The following is a 24,980-nucleotide window of genomic DNA, read 5'->3' on the forward strand; positions in this document are numbered from 1 at the left end:
CTCTTGGACTGAGAGACAGAACGAAGGGAAGTACCCTGTATTCGTAACAGATCCCCTGAAATGCGAACCTCATATATTTCCTGTGTGGGTAATATACTGGGATGTGGAAATACGCATCTTTCAGGTCGACTGATGTAAACCAGTCGTTTTGTCGCACGAGACGCAGCAGAGATGTGTGAGTGAGCATTCTGAATTTGTATCTTTTTAGATATTTGTTCAGAACCCTCAAATCTAGTATTGGCCGAATCCCGTTCCCTCCCCGTTTGGGAACGAGGAAATACTTGGAATAAAAGCCGCTCTGACTCTGCTCGACGGGTACTATAGATATAGCCCTCTTTTCTAGAAGTGAGAGGATCTCTCTCTCTAGAATATGGGCTGACTCTCCTCGGGCTTGTGAATACAGAATGCCCGAGAAGCGAGGGGGGGTGACAGCGAATTGGAGTCTGTAGCCCCGTGTTACTGTCTTGAAAACCCAAGCAGATGTTGTGAGCATCTTCCACTGTATGCTCCTTAAAGCCAGCGGATATGTCACGTCGTCCTCTGAGTCTCTATTTGTTGTGTTATGGGGCCCTCTAGTGTCTGAACACGGTGGTACCCCATTTCGACAATCCCCACCGACACTGCGCATACGCGTGACGGTGGTGCCTTCACAACCCCAGCCGGCACTGCGCATGCGCGTGACGGTGGTGCCTTCACAGACCCGTCTATTATCCGCCCTTTGAGAGAGGCCGTAGCTGCTCTCAGAAGGGGAACAGTTTACGGACTGTTTATTGTTTTTATTGTTTTTATTTTCATTTTTTTGAGCTGCGCCCTTGGCCTGAAGCCTTGATGCGTCACCGAAAAATGGTTTATGTGAGAAACAACAACAATATTGTGACATGTGTTTTTGCGAACTTGAGGATGGCGTTGAGGCATCTCTCGAGGCAGCGGGAACACATCTAGAGCTGGGGAACCGTGGACTTCCAGCTCTGTCACAGAGGGGAGAAGGGGGGGCTGTCAGGCCGCCCGCTTCTTCTTCCTCGACTGCTGGCCGAAATTCTGGGTTGGCTGCGCCTGGGCTGCAGCCGGAACTGGAGATTTTCTAGGCCAACTCGCCCTCGTCTCCTGCCTGGGCTGGGGACTCGGGGCGGGCTGCGACCTCTGCTGTTTTCGTACTTTGAACCGAGCAGGGTTCGAGGCAGCTTGGGCGAAGGACTGCCGCTGTGAAGGCATGTCTAGCACATCCTCCTTTTCCCGGTCTGGGAGGTTGGTGAGGTTGAGCCATCTAGCTCTTTCCTGCACCACCATGATCCCCATTGCCTTGCCCGTAGCCTGGACGGCGCAGCGTTGAACACAGAGACAAATGTATGTGATCGCGGCCATCTCTTCCAGAACGGCCGGTCCAGGATTGCTTGATAGATCCTCGCAGAGCTCCACTTGGTATGCGGTTAGCAGCGAGGAAACGTTCAAAGCCCTGGCGGACAACGCTGCGGCTCTGTAGGACCGTTCAGTCATGGTCGACTGGAATCGGTCCGCCTTCGCTGACAGTGTGGGGTTCCTGCTTGGTGACGGGACCAACCTCGGTAGGAGGTGAGCCTCTCCATACCGTCACAGTCTAGGGAGGAGGCACCCTGGATTGGGGCCTTGTTGCTAAAGGGCCGGTTTCTCCACGAGACCGACACCTCATCCAACATCTCCGGGAAGACCGGAAGGAGTTGCCTCTTTGTCCTCGTTGCTTGGGGGAAATGTTTCCCCTCGTAACGGGACCTGGAGGTCTCCTTGGCCATTTCGGGCCACAGGATGTCTAGTCTGGACGCGGCACGCTGACACACGGCCTGCAGGTCCATGCTCAGACAGGGCGAAGCTGGTGTGCTATCGCCCGGGAGAGCAGCCATCGCTCCAGGCTTTGCAGCCTGAGCCGATGACACAAAGATATCGTCTTCTTGCTCATCCGAATCAGACAGGAGGAACTCAGAGGCACCCTCTTCGTCCTCCATATAATCCAATTCCAGGACATCCTCCGCGGGCGAAACCATGGTGAGGTCCAGCCAGGAGCCCCAGCTTGGTAAAGCGTGGGGCTCCGTTCTCGCGTCTCTTGCCGCCACCGGGTCCCAGCCTAACACGGCGCGGGACTCCGGTTCCGCAGCTGCCGCTGTTGATGAGCCCCAGACCGACACAGTGCGGGGCTCAATCTCTGCGGCGGACGCCCCCGCGTCTTGATTGCCAGCCGGTAAATCAGCGGACATGAGGGGGTCCTGTCCCAACAAGCTAGCTTGGCGTGCTAACCGTCGGCGGAGGCTCTTTACGGTGAAGCGGGCACAATGCCCGCACGAGACGGGGTTGTCAATAGTCTCCTGGGCGTGTTCCAGCCCGAGGCAGGACGAGCAGACCTGGTGTGAGTCTGTGCCTGATATTTTCAACCCGCAGCCGCAGAGCCGAGCCTCCGAGTCCCTGACTCCTCTGGTGTGAGGGAGAGAGGCGTCCATCTTGTTCTCCGTGTGGCGTGGAGAGGACCCGCTCGTTGTCAAGAAAAATAAATAAATAAATTCTTCCAACCTGTCCTTAATCCGGAGAAAAAAGGACGGTGTAGATTTTTTTTCTCAAAGAATATTAACTGGTGTGTTAATATTTTTTAATCTTTTCCTCCTCTGTGAGAGAAAAAGAAAAAACGTCCTCGCTACCATGGTGTCGGTAGTGAGGGAAAGCAAGCTAGCAACAGGTGTGTTGTTAGCTTGAAAAAATCAAAACCTTACCTTAATTTCCGAGGAAAGAAACGGCGAGGTCGATTGTAATACTAACTGGTGTGTTAGCATTAACAGTCTTCTTGCGAAGCAGAAGAGTAGCCCGTTGACCAAAAGTTAGCTTTGGGTTCAGTCTGTGGACTGTTAAGCTAGTCCGGCTACCATCGAGATGTGCTCTGAAGCGAGAAGAGGTGTTTGAATGACGCATGCGACGTAGCGCAAGCTACTTATAGGGGGTGGATTCCCTGACGCTGACGTCAAGATCACCAGCCAATCAGGATTGGCGTAATGAGATTGATGCTTCTGTTTGCTCCGCGATGAGGATGAAAGTGAGACATCGAACAGAGTGTTATGAATGAGAACACTGGTGGCAATGTAAGGATTTTTTTCTAGTAAATTATACATTTAGTCTGGTCATGACCTTAAATAAAAATACTTGCAATATTCTCATGCGTCAAACAGTATTTGACATCCTTACTCGAATTCAGAGCCAATAATCATGACACCAGAACACACTTTAGGTTGGCTTTAAAGGATCCTAATCCCAATTTGGGTAAAACTGGTTTCCATGCACATCACTGGAAGAGAATAATTTTTTTTTTTTTCAGAAGGATAATTTATGCATTTATAAAAGGGGCAAAAACTCCTGAAATAAAATGTGGTAACATATCCCAAAGACTCTTGAGGGAATGAGGTTGCCTTGAAATCAGATCACCTACTGGAAGGCTGACGACCGTAGACCAAATATAGGCCCTGTGCTTCGGTCGTAATTGGGAGCTTTATTGATTTCCTGGCCTGTCGTCACGCCTGAGGTGACCTTTTGTTTGAGAATAATTGCTCCATTAGAGGGTTTATTCAGGCACCTGCTGTGTATCTCAGACACTATTATTGTCCAATAAGCATCTCCAGGCAGTAAAGCAGTGACCCTGTTCTGATATGTGGGGTGGACAGAGAGACTTTCTGCACTGCAGCGACTTATCATCACATGAGAACACAGGTGAGTGAAAGTTATAATACTGCTGGGAAGCTTGATAAGGTTATAAAATATATCGATTTCATTGTATTGCTTCATTTCAAAGAAGAGCAACAAATCCTTAATTTCTCTGTTCACCCCAATAATGCGATGTGCACATCCACAAAAGTCACATTACAGGATGTGCAAAGTAGGAACATGAAATCGGGTAAGTCATGCTACTACTTTTTTGTGGTGTGATACAAAAGGAAAACAATCTTGTTACACCTAAAACTTATATTGTACAGACTCATTCAAAAGGCAGCACAATGAGGGACATGATTTATAATGTGTTTAAAGCTCTTTTGAAATCTTTGTGATGGCCTCTTTGTAAACCCAGTCAGTGTAAACACATGGGAAAATCTCCTGTTCAATGGTCTTCATGCACTAATGCTCTCTAATTCATTTTGTCACTACAAAGCAGACATCGGCAAAATAAGTGTGATGAAATTGATTTTCAACATTTCTTTGTTCCCTGTTGGTAAGATGTATCAGTGAAGCTGTAAGATGCTTTTCCCATATGAAAGCAAAATGTTATCTCAAGCAAAAGCGGTCTCCCATTATCCAACATACAGTAAGAATTAGTTGTGCAAGATAATTATCGGCCTGATAATTATCGGTCCGATATTAGGAATTATGACGTCATCCCGATAAACCCGATAAAAGTATTAATAGCCCCGATAATATACAATATATTTGTTGGGTAAAAAAAAGAAAAAAGACTGCGGTGTGGGTGGATTGGGATGAGGGGCGCTTGTTTTTCCCTCGGCTCCTCCCGTTTTGCCAGTACTGTGGTATTAGTGGTTTAGGAAGAGGGGAGTTTTTCACAAATCCAGCGCTCCCTAACTCATGCCTGGCTGTGACGTAAATGGTGTGCGGCCGTGAAGCCAGGACAGTAAACAAACATGTCGTCGGTAGTATGGGACTATTTCAAAGTTTCAGAGTTAGATAGTTCGCTTGCTATTTGTATTAACAAATGCAATGCAGAAGTTCCACGAGGAGGGAAAAAGGCAACGAGCTATACTACTTCCAACCTGATTAGTCACCTGAAACATCGCCATCGCTACGATGGTGTGTTAAAAGCGTACGAAGACGCCTGCGCTGCTAAACTAGCAGCGAATCCAAAGCCAGCTGCAAAGGCACCGGGGCTTTTACCTATCGACGAGGCTTTTGAAAAAGGCAAGAAGTTTGCCAGAGACGACCCCAGGTTTAGTTTTGTTCATAGTAGTAATGCTCATGTTATTTGCTCACTACTAGTCTTTTTTTTACCACCAGGTGTGCAAAAACTACAGGTACATTTAATATATATTGTATTATTATCGGTTATCGGTATCGGTATCGGTCTTGAGAAGCAGGAAGTTATCGGTATCGGTTTCAAAAAACCAATATCGTGCATCCCTAGTAAGAATACAAGTTCTTGTGTGTACCTTCACAACGTAAAAGCTAAAGAGAAATACTACTCGACCCGAAAGTGTGTTTTCAAATGCAGCACATGCATGCAACATTCATATAGTACACATTTGACAGATATTTCCATGGGTAAGAGTAAGCCTTAATCCTAAAATTGAACAAATAAGATATTCTGTCAATAAAGCATTTAGACCATGAGCAATGAAAACTCAGAAAAGTTGACAACAACATTGCATCATGTACAACTCAAAAAGCTTAAAAACATCACTGTATGTGTGCAAGTTCACCTAACATGTACAGTTTTGGTCAAACTATTTAATTAAACTCCCGGGACCGGTGGCGTAGCCAGGAATTATTGTGTGGGTGGGCCTGGAGAAATGTAGGTGGGCCAGGGGGAGACTTATTAAGCGTGGGGTCTGAGCTGACACTTCATTAATGACTTTAATACTTTTTTAATGCACTAATTGAACATAAGCATAAACTGTCGGCCACTAGATGAACTGCAGTTTGTGGCACTTCCTTCTGGGCTTCCCATGACGCATGTGGGTGGGCCCAGGCCTACCTGGGCCCACCCACAGCTACGCCACTGCCCGGGACATTGTCACACAAGTGATCGAGTGTCATGTAAAGTGAAAGGGAGAGGCGAGACGGCTACAGAGATAAAGAGACAAACAGCCTCAGAGACAGAAAAAAACCTTCAATTACAGCAGAACTTTATGGGAGCTGTTCATTCAGCTACAATTAAACACAAAAAAGGCAGCAATGACTAATGGCCTATAGGAGTATTTCTCAATATCGGCTTTAAGTATTTATAGATTGTTTCATTCTTTATGGGTGTCAATTATTTGTTAATTTTTTACATAATTTGCTATGAGTATATACATTTATTTTGTCTGTCCTTATGGTTTTGCCACATATTTCATTATATTATAGTATTTCTTCCTGGCATTTAGCCTTCATAACACACTCTCAACAATTCAAACTTACCGTTACGTTTGTCAGTCGGAAGCTGTGACTGTGTCAGCTTTCAGAGCAAGACATTTTCATTTCAGTTTGTTTTTGTCTACTTTCTTTCTCTGTGTTTGGTATATTCTATTTTATATGCTACTTTAGAATTTTCTAAATTGTAGTTGAGTCAAAATGTACACATTAAGACAATGGATAACAAGTAAAAGGTATTTTAATCAACTCCCTGAGGTCTTGGGGTCCAATTAATTAAATAAGAAAGTTATTCACTAACAGTGGAATCCATTAGGTATAACACATATTGTTAATTGTCCTTTGGCCTAAAGCAACTCAAGGGTCAGTTACAGCTGATAACAAATGTGTGGTAAAAAGTCATTGAATATATTTCTAAGGTTTACCCACAGAAGGGTAATTTTTCGCACAACTTATCTGAAAAGATAGCAAATGACTGATATTGACAGCATCCTGAGGATCTCCGAAATTAAATGAAAGAAAAAACAGCAAAACCAGGTAACATCTAGATATAAAGTATCCAAAATGGTAACAAATTCCACCATTATGTGGAACTGCTATTTAGAATCTTCATATAAAAATTTATGATTTTGTAAGGGTGATTTATTAGGTGGTCAATTGTATAAACAATATTTTTCATTATCCATCAAACTCTATAGAATAACAATTTTAGAATCAACTTGTCAACATTCATATTTGATCAGTCTAAAATTACAACAGTTTGAGAAGATAAATGTAAACACTCAATCAGACCCACAATCTTTCGGCAAGTAATTACCATCCCGACTGGAATGCCAATTCCCGCAAAGTGGCAATGTACCGCATTTTCATGTGAGCAGAACAATGACCAAATCAAAAGCTCCAATCAAGCATCCTGTGGCTTTTGATGTTCTAACAAAGTCAGACACTCATTTGCTGGAACACTCTGAAATTAGGGCTGCATACTAATTTGCCAGAACGTGACTCACATTAGCCAAGCATTTGATTCAATTTCATATACTAGTCAACAAAGGAATAGCAAATATGGTGACAAAAATAATGAATTAATATTATTTTCCCCCACTCACTTTGTCTGAGTTTATTTTCTTTGTACAAAGCTGCATGTACATGATCTCCATAGAAACTAGGCTGCCGCTGGGCGTTTGGAGTGTGCCTAGCAAATGTCATGATGAAAGTCAGTATTTCAGGTATTGGCACTAAACACCACTGAGGAGGCAAGTAATGGCTGCCAATATTTGGAGTGTGGAAAATCAGCAGGGGGTTGACATTGTCGCCTCTGACCAATTCTCTTCCACCAGAACTCATTTTATATAGCTGGGGGATGCACGCCAGGATAGAGCTGACAACATGATTGTCGGACTAATCATGCTTTTCAAGTAAAGAAAGATGATAATGCAGCAGGATGCCTACTTTCACGATTCAATCACCATAATGCGATGAGTTCTCACAGTAAAATCCTTGAGTTGGTCAATTTGAAGCACCACCAGTATTCCACGGTGGCAAAATGTATTGCAGCCATAACAATAACACTAAAGGTCGGAGGCAATAAATGTCAGCAAGAACACTGGTTGTAAGACTGGCTTCAAAAAGCAAGATAATTCTTCGTGCTTTTGCCAGGCTGTGCAGCCATATGCCAAGATGTGGGCATAGCCTTTAGCTGCCTCCAGGCTACTAGGTGACTCTTTGTGCAATTTCCTTCACTAGAGAAAGTGGGGAGGAAATTGGTGGTCATTTTTATTTTCAACGATGAATTCAAAGATTCAAATGGTTTAATAGCATATCATATAAACAACTACGGTATAGTTATGTAATGAATGAAAAACTTGGGTCACTCAACAATGCAATTATAAGACATTAAACTGATTTTAAAAAACAACAACAATTTTAACAACCTATTGAGGACAAACACTGAAACCAAAGCTTAAATAAGACAAAGTTAATGCCATTCAGTTCTCACCACAGCAATGTGTATCATTTTGAGCTGTCACACTCCCCCCAACACTGGCAAAAACAACCTCTAGCAGTATGTCCAATGGAGCTGGAGCACAGCTTCTCCTAATTTCGCATCTGAGCCTATGGGCAATTACCTGCTTATCGTTCGTGACTAGCACTTGCTCTTCTGAATGTTTGTCACCAACATGGAGGTGGCAGCAAGATGACAGAAGGACCTGAGGGGGGCCAACGTTGAACCTGGCAACGCTCGTCGTTACGTTTCAATTAGAGGCTCGGCGGAACATGGCGGCTCCTGATCGCCTTCCTGCTCCGCAGCTCTGGGTGTCTAATTAAAGCACGTCGATAAGGCCAGAAAACACAGCTCAAACGGACTGGAGCGAGGCACAGATAAACACAAGCAAATGAAGAAAGGAATACAAAAATATATCAATGCATCCTTTATACCGTGCACAGACACAGATACAGGCTGACACGCCCCTGACAGTCTGAAGCATCATTAATCTCACTTGCTCATTTTCCCACAGCAAACAAAATGTACCTCCAACCACAGGGAACTTCTGGTTAAAAAAAGGTTATCTATAATAAAAATGTAGTCAGTCAGTATTTAAAATGAAGTTAGCTTATTTCCCTCCAAATAAAACAGTGCTCTTCACCTAAACACAAGATAAGGAAATGAAAGCTTTGGTTTTAAATTCTCTGCCAGTTCCTTCATTTATAGTAATAATACCACTCAGGTTGATATAGAAAAAGCTTAACTGAGTTATTGTGCATATTCACAATTACAATACTACTAAGAAAGACACCTCTGATGCTGGATGCTGACCTTTTCCTAAATGAGGCCGTTTTACACACTGTTTGGTGTCACTCACACACACACACAAACAGACAGACACACCTGATGTCTACACAGGCTATTAGTAAGATGGAGGATTTTCATGACATTTAGTTTGACCGTTGCTCCAAACACTGAATATTTATTGCTGTATTAAAGCACCCCCCCTCCCCTCAGGTTATAAACCAATTTGGCAAAGAACATTTAAATCATGACAACAATCATGATGAAGCGTTGTGGTTTTGCCTGGCAATCTCGCCTCTAATCTCCACTTCAGACCCCAACATCACGGCTCAATTGTTCATAATTGCCCTTAAAATGAACTATGGCACAAACATTAGGGGCATCCAATTCTCTGAATCCATCTTCCATTCCTTCTTATCAGTCAAGGGCACTTGGCGAACAGGAGTTATTGGCTTATTATCTATTTGCATTCTAAAAGTAAATCATCTCGTCCCTCCTTGCTTTTAAAACATTATTTTCGCATTCCTGCGAAAATTAATTCTCTCATTAAGAAGTAGCTGAAATTGCATAATGCAGTAAGAGGAAAAAAGCAGCTGATGACCTTACACCATGTTAGCTACTTATTCACCACATGAGAAATCTAGTAAGACAGTTAACATGATTCACAAGAAAACTCAATATATATATATATATAGTATGTCAATATGAGTGGAAAGCATAGTGGTGAGAAGCGTACCAGGAATTCAAAATATGCAGAGAAGATACAGAATTGACATAAATAACCTCATGCATATGGAAATCAACCTTTTGGTGGTGGGTTTTGCACTTTACATTTTCAGCATTTTGCTTAAACTCTTGTACATAAAATCTCATACTGAAGCAGCAGGTGCTAAAGCATCACCTTATAGGGCTAGTTACTAAGTTAGTGTTAATTGCGAGCTAAGACGCTGACTAGGGGTGTAACGGTATACGTACCCGTACCGAAATTATTCGGTATAGGCCCTTCGGTTCGGTACACGTGCCTGCTTCATAAAATCCAAACCGCGGAAATCCCTCACATCGACAACAACAACAATGGCCGATTGTATTGAAGCGCCGTTCACTTTGGTTATCCTCTTACGAAACGACATGGAAGGCATCGGACGACTTTACAAGGGACGACTTTACTTGGAACTTTACAAACATCACATGTGAAATGCAAGACTTCTTTGTGGTCTTCAGCATCAACGACGAATCTGCCCCCGCCTCGACGTAAGAGAGACGTAAGCGACGCCGCCTCTTAGCTCCGAAGCTCTTGCCTCGAGACCGACAATTTTTTGGAGCTGGAAGTGAACCGGATTCCGGAGCTAAGAGGCAGCGCCTCTGCGGTATGAACAGGAAAAACCGGTACTTTTCAGGCTCCAGCACCGAGCCGGAGTTGAAAACGCGTTGGTGTGAAAGAGGCAAGGGATGCGTTCAAATTTAGTCAGTAATTTGATGAACTGTCGAAATGGCGAACGCATATAAAGTTGAGCTCGAAAATCCTCCAGCATCATTGAAGTCTCCGGTTTGGGAACATTTTGGTTTCGCAGTTACGTACAAGGATGACGGACAAAGACAGGTGGACAGAACTGTTTGTCGACATTGTTGAACTGAAATTGGTTACACAGCTGGCAATACATCAAACTTGCACACTTATTTGAAAAGCCATCACCCGAACGTGAATATCACCGGTACCAAATTACAAACGCCAAATATTCTTATGTTGCCATGTTAGCAAAGCGTTACCTGGCTGTATCTGCTACCTCTGTCCCTAGTGAGAGGGTGCTCTCCACAGCAGGAGACATTGTTAGTGCCAGCAGATCTGCCCTTTCGGCAAGCAATGTGGACAAGTTAATTTTTCTTTAAAAAAACATGAAAATACAATGGCAAGCATGTCATAATGTCAAACTGGCTGCTTAGGTACTAGTACAGTAGCCTACAGTTCAAATACAGATTATTTCAGTTCATCGAAATGCTGCACCTTAATGTTTATTTTATTATATTCTGTATTTATTTGAGTGAATACATTTTTCACAGTTTAATAATAATTTAAAAAACCCAACAAATATTTTATGTTTTGTGATAATTTGTTCTGCTGTACCGAAAACATACCGAACCGTGACCTAAAAACCGAGGTACGTACCGAACCGAAATGTTTGTGAACCGTTACACCCCTAACGCTGACAAGTTAACCACCTGGGAACATTTAGTGCTAGTCAGCCACTTGAGCCCTCTATTTTGTCTCTATTGGGCCATTAGCTTTTCCTGGCATTTTTTCTTTGGGTTATACGTAATAAAAATATGAAATAATCATCTCCAAGCTAGCAATCTGCTTATAAATGCTTTCACATATTTTTATTTAAAAGACATTAGCAATTAAATGCCATCAATTACTGTCAAATAACTGCCTGCAAACCATTCATTTTCTGCGGGGGAGGTTTAGTAAAAGTACGTGGTAGGTTCAACACAGCTTTAGAGTTGACCAAAATTGAACTTTAAGTAAAACATTTATGTGGATTTGCTATTCACTGAACTTTGTCTTCAGGAGTGAATCTACTAATCACTGTCATTCCATTTAAATTAATCGCATTTGCCCAAAATGTTAGCCATTTCATATTTGTGAGCCGGCCTTTACAAATCTTACACAAGCAGAACAAATCTGCATACACTGATCACATTTCTGACCATCCTATTATAAACTTACTAGCTGACATACAGTATATGACATTGACAGCTGAATTGGCAAAACGTTTGGGTGATTTTCACCATGGACCAATATAACATTACCAGTGAATAGTCTTGTAAAAAGGAGGTGAGTATACATTAATGAAATTAGACAAGCTGATGACGAGTGGCACCTCTGAACCATCAGTCACAAATGCAAAGTGCACCAAAAAGGAAACTCTGTGGCACTGAACCGCCATGAATGCTGTATGGTAAAAAAATGTCATTCAAAAACGAAAAACCCATCACAGATGCAACGTAGAACATTCTTAGTCTTCCCACTGTTTTGCGTGTTACTTCATAGACAAAAAGGCACAAACATGTAATCGCCAAATTGTCACGATTCTCATGTTATGTCACGTTTGTAGTTTTGTATGTTTGGGTTTATTTTGCTGTTCGGTTCTCCCTGTCTTGTTTTCCTCCTTGTGTAATGTCTGGTCCCTCTCCCTGTGTTTTTCCTCCCTGTCGTTAGTTTCCCTGGTGTGTCTAATTGTCTGATTGTGTTCACCTGTGGCCCTTGTGTTTCTCCTCCCCTGCCCGGCCGTTTCTCGTCCTGGGATTACCCCTCCCTGTATTTAGTCTTGTCTCTTCCTGTGTTCAGTGTGAGTTCGTCTTTTGTTTGTGACTGAGTTCACCGGTGAGTGTTCTGTTTTGTCCAAGTTATTTTCATTATGCTTGAAATAAAGGTTAATCAGAGTTATCTCCATGTGGGTCCTGCTTCCTTCACTCAACCGTAACAGTACGAACCAACCACATATGGACCCAGCAGATGATCCATTTGAAGTGGAGTTATATTCATTTACCTACTTGCTGGCTTGCAGCTATGGTGAATGGAGAGGAGCAACCAGTGTGGAGCAAAAGAGGGCTGCCCTGGCAGAGGTGTACCAGAGGGCAACAGATAAACCAGGGTTAGTGAAGTTCTTACCTGGCTGGATTATGGATTTCCTCCAGACATGCGTTTACCGGCCTGCTAGCCCCAGGCATGCTAACCCCCTGCCTGCCACAGTTCCCAACATAGCTTCTTTCGAGAACGCTTTTGATGGGTCTCGTCTGGCTTTTGGAGGTCCACGGAGCCTCCAAAAGGCTCCCAAGAGAAGGAGACCCCGGTCCAGGCTACCAGCACCGGCCAATGCAGCCATGTTTCCGGCTCCAGCACCGGACCCTGCAGCCATGTTTCTGGCTCCAGCACCGGCCCCAGCAGCCATGGTTCCAGCCCCAGTTCTGGCCCCATCAGCCATGGTTCCGGCTCCAGAACCGGCCCACACAGCCATGGTTCCAGCCCCAGTTCTGGCCCCATCAGCCATGGTTCCAGCCCCAGTTCTGGCCCCAGCAGCCATGGTTTCGGCTCCAGTACTGGCTCTCCGGCCGACGCCAGCTCCCCATGTCCTGTTGGCTCTCCGGCCGACGCCAGCTCCCCGTGTCATGTCTGTGGTTCGGCCCACTCCAGCCCCTCGTGTCCTGTCGGCGTTCCGGCCAACCCCAGCTCCCCGTGTCCTGTCGGCGTACCGACTGACAAAAGTCCTCAAGTTTCCTCTCTAGTCCCCTCTCGAGTCTCCTCTCAAATTTCCTCTCGAGTCTCCTCTCGAGTCCCCTCTCAGGTCCCCTCTCGATTCTCTTCTCGAGTCTCCTCTCAAGTCCCCTCTTGAGTTCCTTCTCAGGTCTCCTCTCAGGTTCCCTCTCAGGTCTCCTCTCGAGTTCCCTCTCGAGTCACCTCTTGAGTTCTCTCTCAAGTTCCCTCTCAAGCCCTCTCTCTCGAGAGAGAGTCTCCTCTCGAGTTCTCTCTCGAGTCCCCTCTCGAGTCCCCTCTCCAGTCACCTCTCCAGTTCTCTCTCAAGTTCCCTTCAAGCCCTCTCTCAAGTTCTCTCTCAAGTTCCCTCTCAAGCCCTCTCTCGAGTCTCCTCTCGAGTTCCCTATCGAGTCTCCTCTCGAGTCAACTCTCGAGTCCCCTCTCGAGTCCCCTCTCAAGTCACCGTTCAAGTTCCCTCTCAAGTCTCCTCTCGAGTCTCCGTTCAAGTTCCCTCTCAAGTTTCCTCTCGAGTTCCCTCTCAAACCCTCTCTCAAGTCCTCACTCAAGTCCCTACTCAAGTGCCATTGGAGGTTCCGCTGGGGGTCCTGTCAACTCCATATTCTGTCCCGTTGGGGATCCCGCCGACTGCTCTCCTTCCGGGGGTTCTGCCAACTCCATGTCCTGTCCCGTTGGGGGTCCCACCGACTACTCTTCTGCCGGGGGTCCTGCCAACCCTGTGTCCTGTGCCGTTGGAGGCCCCGCCGACTACTCTTCTGCCGGGGGCCTGCCAACCCTGTGTCCTGTGCCGTTGAAGGTCCCGCCAACTGCTCTCCTGCCGGGGGTCCTGCCAACTCCATGTCCTGTCCCGTTGGAGGTCCCGCCGACTACTCTCCTGCCGGGGGTCCTGCCAACCCTATGTCCTGTCCCGTTGGAGGTCCTGCCGACTACTCCTCTGCCGGGGGCCCTGCCAATCTTATGTCCTGCGCCGTTGGAGGTCCCGCCGACTACTCTTCTGCCGGGGGTCCTGCCAACCCTGTGTCCTGTGCCTCTGGGGGTCCCGCCGACAACTCTTCTGCCGGGGGTCCTGCCAACCCTTTGTCCTGTTCTGTCGGGCGGACGGCCCGGGGGCAAGGCAGAGACCATGGAGGGACGAAGACCACCTCCACCCACCCTGGTGGCCCTAGTTTTGTGTGTGTGTGTGTGTGTGTGTGTGTGTGTGTGTGTGTGTGTGTGTGTGTGTGTGTGTGTGTGCGTTGGAGCTATGTGCAACTCAAGGCATATGCTCGAACCGGAGCTGCCTGGACGCTGCAATCATGTTGTGCACTATCCATGCAGAGTGTGCTGACCCTCCCGGTCCTCCAGATGGCAAGTCGGTGCCTGCCGGTGAGCGTGGAAGTGTGGTCTGCCACAAGCGGGCGACAGGAGCGGGGCTGTCAGCATCAGCTTGTAGATGGTATTTTAAACTCGATGCGCTCTGAAACTACGGGGCAGCCAAAGAAAAAAAATACACATGCGTTAATCGCGTTAAAATAATTAGTGGCGTAAATCTTTTTTTATTATCGGTATCGGTCTTGAGAAGCAGGAAGTTATCGGTATCGGTTTCAAAAACTCAATATCGTGCTCTCCCTAGAAGATTCTCAATTCTTAAATTTCCCCTCCTCGACTCCCCTCCTCGACTCCCCTCCTCGAGACTTAGTCCCGCCCACAGGAGATGCGAGCGGAGGACCGAGGAGGGGAACCGAGGAGAGAGGAGGGGAAGCAGCAGACGTTTAAAGAAATGAGAACTCCTCTCCTCTGAGCGGTCATATTAAAGCGACGTCCGTTCATTATTACGTTGCAACAGCTGCATCAGCTGTCGAGTGTTTTGTCATATTTTATAATCTCTGTTAGATCAGCTGAACATTGTTCCCCCACATATTTACTTTGAATTCATTGAAAGTGCGGTATAATGAGACAATACCAGGCTACAGATGCGGACACACACACACAAATATATGTATATAAATATATGCAATTTAAAGTATGAGAGCACTCTCATAATAACGTAACACAATCAGAGACTGGATATATCCCCCCCCTCTCTCTGGTCGCTGAAATGGGGAATTGAAATTACGGGCCAAAAGTTGTATTTACAAGTATTAAAAGTAAGGACACCAAACCAACTGAGACCCAGCTATCCGCCGCATCTACGCACACACTGTACCACACACACACCTACACACTGTACCACACACACCTACAGCTCCTAAAGCATATAATCAGGCTACAGCCGTTGTGTATTTTATTATGTGAAGCACTAAATTGTTTTAGAAAAATATTGACTCTTTGTTTGTAGATATCTACTAAACTAAAGCAAATAAAGAGAGTAGGCCTGTTATACTGAGTGATATACATTCTACACACTGCTCTGCTTTCTGCACGGACCTCACAGCTGTTCTCTCTGGAAATATCACGACGCGATGAAAGCAGTTTCTAAAATAATATCCAGGGGATGCATGCAGAGCTGTCATTGGCTGAGATAAGTCCGGCCGTGCGTCACGCCTCCACCGTTCCCGGAAATGCATCCGCGGAGGAGCCGTGGAGGAACCATCAGTGTATCCTCGGTTATAGCTCCTCCAGAGAGCCTCCTCGATGCTCGATCCTCGGTGTGCATTTAGAGAAATGAGACGTCCTTCAAAATGGCGCGCTGAAATTCATTTCCGGGTCACTCCCGGAGGACCGAGGAGTCGAGGAGGGGACATTTGAGTATTGAGAAGCCTCTCCTGTGTTTTTCCTCACTGTCGTTAGTTTCTCTGGTGTGTCTAATTGTGTTCACCTGTGGCCCTTGTGGCCCTTGTGGCCCTCCTCCCCTGCCCAGCTGTTTCTCGTCCTGTGATTACCCCTCCCTGTATTTAGTCTTGTCTCTGCCTGTGTTCAGTGTTGGTTCGTCTTTTGTTTGTGACTGAGTTCACCGGTGAGTGTTCTGTTTTGTCCATGTTATTTTCATTATCCTTGAAATAAAGGTTAATCAGAGTTATCTGCATTTGGGTCCTGCTTCCTTCACTCAACCGTAACACAAATATCATAATTTTGACAATATTTTAAACTGCCACCATCTTAACAGTAAATGTTACCAGCTGGTTTTTTCCTCCAGTCAATATGTTGACTTTCCAGTGAGCATCTTCAGATGTTATGCTTTCATTTCATTTATCAGCTCATAGCAGACAGGCTCTGCTTCAAATAAATAACATTTTATCAATATTTGAGCACATCCTCACAAACCTCACCTATTGGATTTAAGATGTAGTTACATTGAGGTTACTTAGGCATCACAGCATCTTACAAGAAACTTAAGATCATAAAAAAATAGGCACTGAATAAGTAAGAAGTCAATCTCTTAACCCTTTTCTCTTTAACTTTTTTTCCTATACAGCCTAGACAACCTTGTGCCATGTGCTGTAAGTACAATATCATGATGCAAGATACCTTTAATCACCAGCCAGCAAAGAGTCTAGGCACACTCATGAATAACAAAGAGAATAGAAAACGCTACAAAGTGAGTAAGACCAACCATCCTACCCGTGATGTGGCTTGTCATTTCCTTCTTTGGCCCTATTCTCTTTAGGAACACCCAGAGGCAGCTCCGCTCAGCTGTTACTCAAGCTGATGTCCTGATGTAAGGTTTTGTAACTCTCCTGAAATCCTTTACTGCTCTACTACCATGAGCTGCTTAATCAACTTTAACAGGACAGAGCTTGCCTTTCAGCTGGACTCACAGTATTCGAAATTCACACTTTTGCATGCATTACCCGATGCATGATCTTCCTAAGTATCACAGATTAAAGGTCTCTATACAGAGAGGCATTTCCACAGAAATGTTCCTCATTGAATGTTAGGTGCTATGATATGCTTTAAAGCTCAATCTGGCTGTGGGAAGTAACAAATAAATCTTACTTGAAACATTTGTAATGCCAGTTTAATTGGACATCAACACATTTCTCACAGCAGAAAACACAATCCTCTGTGTTTCTGCAGTCAATGTAATAAGTCAAAGATGAGCGTATTTTGACAAAAAAGTGCTACTTTAGACTTAATTTAGTCCACAATGTATTGCCTCCATTGTAAGAACATGACTCCACCTTACCAGGTTTCAACCTTTCACACCTTGAGAACCACTACCCTGTTGCAGTAATGTGTGTTAGAGGTGTGACTCAATCTCCACTCTCTGTGCTGAAGCTAGCTGATTACTGGAGAGCTGTTGCTATCTCTGTCCTCTGTCACCGGACCATAAGCCTGGGCAGCAAACCATCAATCAGGAGGCCACAACAGGACCTCACGTAATCACAGCGGCATGTATGTTTGTGTGTGTGTCGTTGTAATGTGTATTCCTGTGTGTGTGTGTGTGTGTGTGTGTGTGTGTGTGTGTGTGTGTGTGTGTGTGTGTGTGTGTGTGTGTGTGTGTGTGTGTGTGTGTGTGTGTGTGTGTGTGTGTGTGTGTGTGTGTGTGTGTGTGTGTGTGTGTGTGTGTGTGTGTGTGTGTGTGTGTGTGTGTGTGTGTGTGTGTGTGTGTGTGTGTGCGCATGCATGCATGTCTGTCTTACATTGATGCAGATTTTAAAACCAGATATGCTTGAAGCTATTTTTTCAGTATGCTGGAGCTTCACGCCTGAGGTAAATCCACTGACTGTCACCATTTAATATTTGTTGCAGCATCACCAGGTCTTGAATCTAGTCAGTAATTACAAAAAAGGAAGTCACTGAAGCTAACAATAGTGCTTTCGAATTGTATACTACTACTTTAATAATATGAAAACATTGCTTTAATTACGGAACATAATATTAGGACTGCAACAAAACCATTTTTTGAATTATGTTTTATAATTAACCATACTATTACTGCTTGTGAAAATAATCATCAATTGAAGCCCTTTTTCAGTCTACAAAATGTCAGAAAATAGTAAAACACTTTTGGAGATCAAAGTAGTGTCTCCAAATTGCCTGTTTTGGCCAACCAGCATTCTTGAAAATCTAGCACTCATTTACATTTATAAAGCTGCAACCAGCAAATGTTTTTAAATTTGTTCTCGAAGAATGACAAAAAGGTTTACCATCAAGTGCTTAAGCTGATATTTGTGCCTACAAACAAGCATAACATTCATGCTGATACTGGTGGACCTGTGGCTGCCTCAGAGTGCAGGCTGATAGTCTACAGCTAAATCACAGAGGGAGAACGTTGTATGTCGGCAGGATAAAGCTGAGTGTCCTCTCACCTTTTCTGTCATCTTCAGAAAGGTGGCTAGCTAGCAGTGACGGTTGCCTTCTTCAGTTCCAGTCTGTGGTAATAGATTGGCTCAAACCAAGGAAACTTGACCAAAAAAAACCGTATTCTTTCATTTAAGAGTAAGCAACAGACTATCAACAGGATAAGAGGGGACCCCACTTATTCACGCACATAAAAATGCTTTTGTATGTGTTGTCAGGTTCAAGGTTATAACATGTTATATTACAAAATGAAATGGTATATTTACATATCATATCTAGCAGAGCATTTCATTTGAGGTAATGATGTAAAAAGAGAGTGATTGGGTATATTGCCATAAGATCTACATAGGTGTTTTTGTAAAATAAACATAGGTGAAAGAGGTAAATTAATGTATTCTAATGCACACATTTTTAAATATATCCTTGCTTATACAATTCTGTCAATGCAAAGCTGCACCATTGTTCAAATTCACTGGCTCCTGCTGCAGGAGGTGTATTATGTGTCATCCCTGGCATTACAGAACAACAAAATGAGTGATATTTTACCACTCGTAAAAAAAAATGATATACATTGATACTAATACAATGATGTGATGCCATTGCCCCTCTGTGGAGGTGGGTCAACAGATGATCCATGATCAGTGACTGATGGAGGTTGTAAAGAAAACAGAGCAAAGCCACCCTGCACCACTGAAATACACACACTGTTTTAAAATCATTGTATTGCATATGTACAAAGCAAGAGGACTTTACACTGTTAAACTGTTAATATAAATGCAATATTTGCAGGCCTATGCACGATCCCAAGTTAGGCTAATTGAGCTGATTTGCGTGTCCTACTGCAAGGTGAAGCGCACTGGATGTAACGGAAAACACAAACAGCTCATTGTCTCCCGTTTCTAAATTGACTAAATAATGACCTCGGAATAATGATGACTGCGTTTTAATGATGATTATCACAAGCGGGAGGCTGTAAAATCCTCCAGTCGTGATTAAATGACAGCACGTCAGCTGCTCACTTCATATTGACTCGGAGTGCAAACGGTTATTACGAGCGTTCCAAATTACTATGTTTTCTTCAACACACCAGAACAAGCGGTCAGAAAAGAGACCCCGCAGGACGGCATGCTAATAGTACTATAACGTGTTGGCCAACCAAAGCATGGCGACACTGTTGATATTAATATGCGAGAGCAAAGTGAGTGAGAGCAGAGCTCATGGGTACCTGTTCTTGCTGCTGAACCGATTTCGACGTTACATTGCCTTCCTTAGCCGTGGTCATGATTTCCTACAGCAGGGGGAAAAAGTGTTTCACCGGCAGGAGAGAACAAAAATGCAAATACGGAAAGAAACACTGGTGCGGCAGAGAACCGGCAGGCACGAGAAGAAGACTGTTTATTCACGGCACCTACAGGATGCGGTCAAGGTGTGAAAAAACATGTGGTGGAAGGACGCGCTGCTCAAGATAGGAAAACGCAAAAATATTTTCAGTGGAAACGAATGAGAAGAGGAGGGGAGGACACATCAGAGAGAGAGGGAGAGAGATAGAGAGATTCAATATTACACAAGCGCGCGCACACACAAATACGTCACTCACTCACTCACACACGCTTGGCCAAGGGGGGCTAGGTGTTGCAAATTGGGTGGATATCAATTAAAAATGCACTTTAACCTGTTAAGCCCCAAACCTGTTTTTCAGGTCTCAGGCTCGAAAATGACATTTCCAGAACAAATGACCATAACTACACGTCTAAAAGGGGGACATTAATAATATTTTTTCTCAAAGTAATGATAAACCTGTGAGTTGGATGTAGAAAAGTCAGAATCAATATAGATGTTTTTTATTTTAAAGAAAATTCAGATTAAACATAGTAAAACATTTTTAATTATAGTGTCCGTCCAAAAAACATGTTTTACTTTAGTGAAAACCACCCTTGGATGATGGGTTTAGTGATGGGAATTATAGCTCTTTGAAGGGAGCCGGATCGCTCCGTTCCTTTCAAAAGGCGCATTCACACCGCAGTACTTTTCCCACAAAGGTTCATGAGAACTTAGTTCATGAGTACTCTCTTGTCGCGTTCACACCAAAAAGAGCCGGTACTAAAATTAGTTCATGAGAACCTTTTTACCCCCTTTTCAGTCCCTGCTAAAGAGCAGGGACTTTCGTGGGAGAAAAAGGTTCCTATGTCTGATTGGCTGGGCGGAATGCAAACCACGCCCGGTAAAACTCCCCAAAAGTTTCGTGAAGCCGCCATTTTATTATCCTCGCATTAGCATTATTAGCATTAGCCCAGCGCAGAAACGCAGAGAGACTAACTTATGGCAACACAAAATAAAACATGGGAGCGGTGGAGATGAGGAGGTGTCGGCGTTCTGGTGATTTACTCGGAAGCTAATCCCCAACTCGACTTCCGACCGGGGACTTTGGGCGGCAGTATACGCCGTGAAGTGGTTTGCGGCCTGCCAGTAAACCCAAAGCAGAAGAAGAATAAGTGACGTCAGCGACTTCATTTGCCTAATCCACCCCCAGGGACTTATTCCGGTGTGAACGCGATCTGTACTTAGTTCTCATCAACCTTTGTGGGAAAAGTACTGCGGTGTGAATGCGCCTAAGGAGCCGTTCAAAAGAGCCGTTTTTTTAAAGGGGGTGGGGTTACTAGAGCCTCATCCCAATACCCCTCCTCGACTCCTCTCTTCCCCTCCTCCGGGACTTGACCCGGAAATCGATCAAGACACGCCGAAGGACGTCCCAATAGCTAAAATGCACACCGAGGAGGGGTGAGGGAGGAGGGGTGAGGGAGGAGGGGTGCGGGAGGAGACGAAAGGGAGGATTCACGCGAGCAGACTACGCGGAAGTGTTTTCACTACTCGTGTATAAAACCCCCGCCCCCACCTTCACAGCTGGTCGATTTCAACAGAGGAAAACCGACAACTGGAAGATGAGTGGAAAAGCGTCACATAAATGTATAATGCTCACAGCTCCGTGGGAATTATTATGTGCAATTCATTTCTAAAAGGCTTTCACATTACTATAATTATATTTGTATTTAAATGTCGGCTACATTTTACACCAAAACGGAACACAAATGCCGGACCAACCATCATACATTGAATTCCTTGACTAACAAGAGAAAGATTCATTAATTTAAATAAATATTTAACCAGAAATGGGCCGGTTCTAAAGGGTTATTCAGTTAAGCCCGATGAGAGGGGATACCGCTGTGCACATGTCATCATTAAGAGACATCGTTTAAGAGTGACGTTTGAGTGAACGAGGACATCCCAATTAATACCTGAGGACTCCTCTGTCCTCACGTCACCTCCTCGTGTCTCTCGCTCGCATCTTACGGAGGCGGAGCTAAGATGCAAGGAAGGGACGCGAGTGAGGGAAAGGAGGAGTCGAGGAGGGGTATTGGGATGAGGCTTAGGTTTATCTGCGAAATAATCACCAGGATAATGATTGACTGTATTGCCAGACCGAGGCCCTTTCTCATTTCATCAAATCCCCCTCCTCGACTCCTCGGTCCTCTGGTAGTGACCCGGAAATGAATTTCAGTGCGCCATGTTGAAGGACATCTCATTTCTCTAAATGCACTTCAAGGACCGAGGATCGAGCAGGCTCTCTGGAGGAGCTATAACCGAGGATACACTTATGGGTCCTCCACGGCTCCTTCGTGGATGCATTTCCGGGAACAGAGATGTTTCAAAGAGTCGTGACGCACAGCCGGACTTATCTCAGCCAATGACAGCTCTGCATGCATGCGTCCCCTGGATATTATTTTATTAACTGCTTTCATCGCGACGCATGTTTACAGTGAGAACAGCTGCGAGGTCCGTGCAGAAAGCAGAGCAGTGTGTATAATATATATCACTCAGTATAACAGGCCTACTCTTTTTATTTGCTTTAGTTTAGTAGATATCTACAAACAAAGAGTCGATATTTTTCTAAAACCATTTAGTGCTTCACATAATAAAATACACAACGGCTGTAGCCTGTTTTAGGAACTGTAGTGCGTGTGTGGTGTAGGTGTGTGTGGTACAGTGTGTGCGTAGATGCAGCGGACAGACATGTCTCAGTTGGTTTGGTGTCCTCTGCTTACTTTTATTACTTGTAAATAAAACTTTTGGCCCATCATTTATTTTCCTCATTGTAGCGACCAGAGAGGGGGGGGGGGGAGATATATCCAGTCTCTGATAGTGTTACGTTATTATGAGAGTGCTCTGTTTGATTCAGAAATTGTATATATTTATATAAATATATACATATATATATATATGTGTGTGTGTGTCCGCATCTGTAGCCTGTTATTGTCTCATTATACCGCACTGTCAATTAATTAAAAGTAAATATATTAGTCATGAACACATCTGTCCATCAGACAGAGGGCTGCTGTGCCTCCTGTCATCATTAATGGACGTCTCTTTAAAATGACCGCTCAGAGGAGAGGAGTTCTCATTTCTCTAACCGCCTGCTGCTTCCCCTCCTCTCTCCTCGGTTACCCTCCTCGGCTCCTCCGCTCGCATCTCCTGTGGGCGGGACTAAGTATCGAGGACAGGAGTCGAGGAGGGGAGTTAGAGAAATGAGAAAGGGCCCTAATGTCAATAATCTGCATTGTAAACATGACACCAGGTGGCGCCATATCCATGTCATTCATGTCAGTGAATGTACTACTTTGAATGTACCCTCTATGTCAGACCTGGGCATTGTACGCCCCCGGGCCACAGACGGCCCTTTGGTTGACTCTGAGGTTAATTGGAAATTACAAAATAAACATATTTTCTAATCTTGAGTCGTGGCTGTGCCTGTTGCTGTGGTCCTGGATCATGAGTCCTGGATGAATATCCTTGTGGATTCATCTTATTATTATAGACACATGCATTTCCAAACATTTGGACTACCTATGTTGCAAATGTATTATCTTTTCAATTTACACACGGCATCTATTGCACGTCTGTCCGTCCTGGGAGAGGGATCCCTCCTCTGTTGCTCTCCCTGAGGTTTCTCCCATTTTCACCTTTAAACTGTGGGTTCTATTTCGTCCCTACTGACCGCCAGAGGTGGTGCTTTAGCACTGGATATGTCCATCGCGCACATGCGCAGCTCGAGTACCAATAACAACAAAGTCACCTGTGACCCACGTGACACCGGCTACATCAGCCGGTGTCAACAGAGGATCTGTTCCTTTTCATCTTCTCGCTGCACGAGAGTACCTTGGCTACATTTTTTGTAGCCTACAGCGTTCGTTCGTTTGGAACATTTGTCAAGGATTCTCTGCAAACAGCTGGCTGCGTGTAGCTTCGCGACTCATCCAGTCGGGGCCGCGGGATTACCCGTCCTCCAGGAGCTGTGGCGGGCTGCGCAGAGACTTCGTTCGGACAGGTTGGTGTCGGCTCCCTCTCCCAGCCTAGTTGTCCTGATTTCTGTCTGTTTGCTTTGGGCTTGAGTCTTTTGGTGACGGAGGTGTTCTCGCTCCCTCTCCCAGGAGTTGCCCTTGCTGTGCTTTTGTACTTGTTTTGGCCGCGGCGTTGGGCCAAACTTCATTAGCATTGAGCTAAACTTCATTAGCATTGAGCTAAACTTCATTAGCATTGAGCTGTACTTGTTGGCTAGTTAGCAGTAGCGGCTGCAGCCACTCGGCTGACGCCGGGTTAAGCACCGGAGTGTCCCGTGCTGTTTTTTCTTTAGCAGGTAGCTGGTGAAGGATGGGTTCCCGCACCCGCTCCCGGTTACACTACATCTGGAATTCGCCTTTAATTTAACCAGTGAAGGCAGTGTTCTCGCCCCCGCTCCTGGTAGACGCTAAACTGCCTTGTTTATCCTGTTAAACAGGTAGCTGGTGAAGGCTGTGTTCCCGCACCCGCTCCCGGTTACGCTGCATCTGGCGTTCGTCTTCAATTTAACCAGTGAAGGCAGTGTTCTCGCCCCCGCTCCTGGTAGGCGCTAAACGGCCTGGTTTTTTCTGTTAAGCAGGTAGCTGGTGAAGGCTGTGTTCCCGCACCCGCTCCCGGTTACGCTGCATCTGGCATTCGTCTGTAAATTAACCAGTGAAGGCAGTGTTCTCGCCCCCGCTCCTGGTAGACGCTAAACTGCCTTGTGTTTTCGGTTAAGCAGGTAGCTGGTGAAGGCTGTGTTCCCGCACCCGCTCCCGGTTACGCTGCATCTGGCACTCGCCTCGAGCTCAGCCAGTGAAGGGCAGGTAGCTGGTGAAGGCTGTGTTCCCGCACCCGCTCCCGGCTTCTCTGCATCTGGCTACCTACAGAATGGCTCATTCATGTAGCGCCTGTATGGCTTCTCTTGAGCCCGAGGACGGCCACGACCGTTGCCCCTCTTGCCTCGGCCTCGAGCATCTAAGGGAAGCTCTCACGGTAGGGGCCTGCATGAACTGTAGCTGCATGCCCCGGGCACTCAGAGTGGCTAGAATCACTGAGGTGGAACGTCTGGCGGCAGCCAACGTACACCTCTCTTGGTCACATCCTCCCCCAGATCAGTTCGACCGTCCCTGACGACTTGAGGGAGCGATGGCCATGGGTGCACCCCCCAATAGGAGGACTAGGAACAGGCTGTCCTCTAAAGTGGATCAGCTAGCTACCGACATGGACACGATGAAGTCGCTCCTT

At 45.3% G+C, this 24,980-nt stretch overlaps 1 protein-coding gene across 3 annotated transcripts in view; it reads right to left on the bottom strand.

Annotated features, from left to right (window-relative positions):
* The window catches only part of dpp6a (dipeptidyl-peptidase 6a), a 488,251-nt gene that overhangs the window by 203,013 nt on the left and 260,258 nt on the right, over window positions 1-24,980 (bottom strand). The window contains exon 1 of one of the 3 annotated variants that reach the window (XM_034108574.1): window positions 19,588-19,846. The exons of the other annotated variants lie outside the window; for them this stretch is intronic. Coding sequence (XP_033964465.1) covers window positions 19,588-19,644 — 57 coding nt within the window. The 5' untranslated portion in view covers window positions 19,645-19,846. Of the gene's footprint in view, window positions 1-19,587; window positions 19,847-24,980 lie in introns of those variants that run through there. 3 annotated transcript variants of the gene reach the window in all.

Source organism: Pseudochaenichthys georgianus, chromosome 20, assembly GCF_902827115.2.
Source record: "Pseudochaenichthys georgianus chromosome 20, fPseGeo1.2, whole genome shotgun sequence".
Taxonomy (NCBI): Eukaryota; Metazoa; Chordata; class Actinopteri; order Perciformes; family Channichthyidae; genus Pseudochaenichthys; species Pseudochaenichthys georgianus.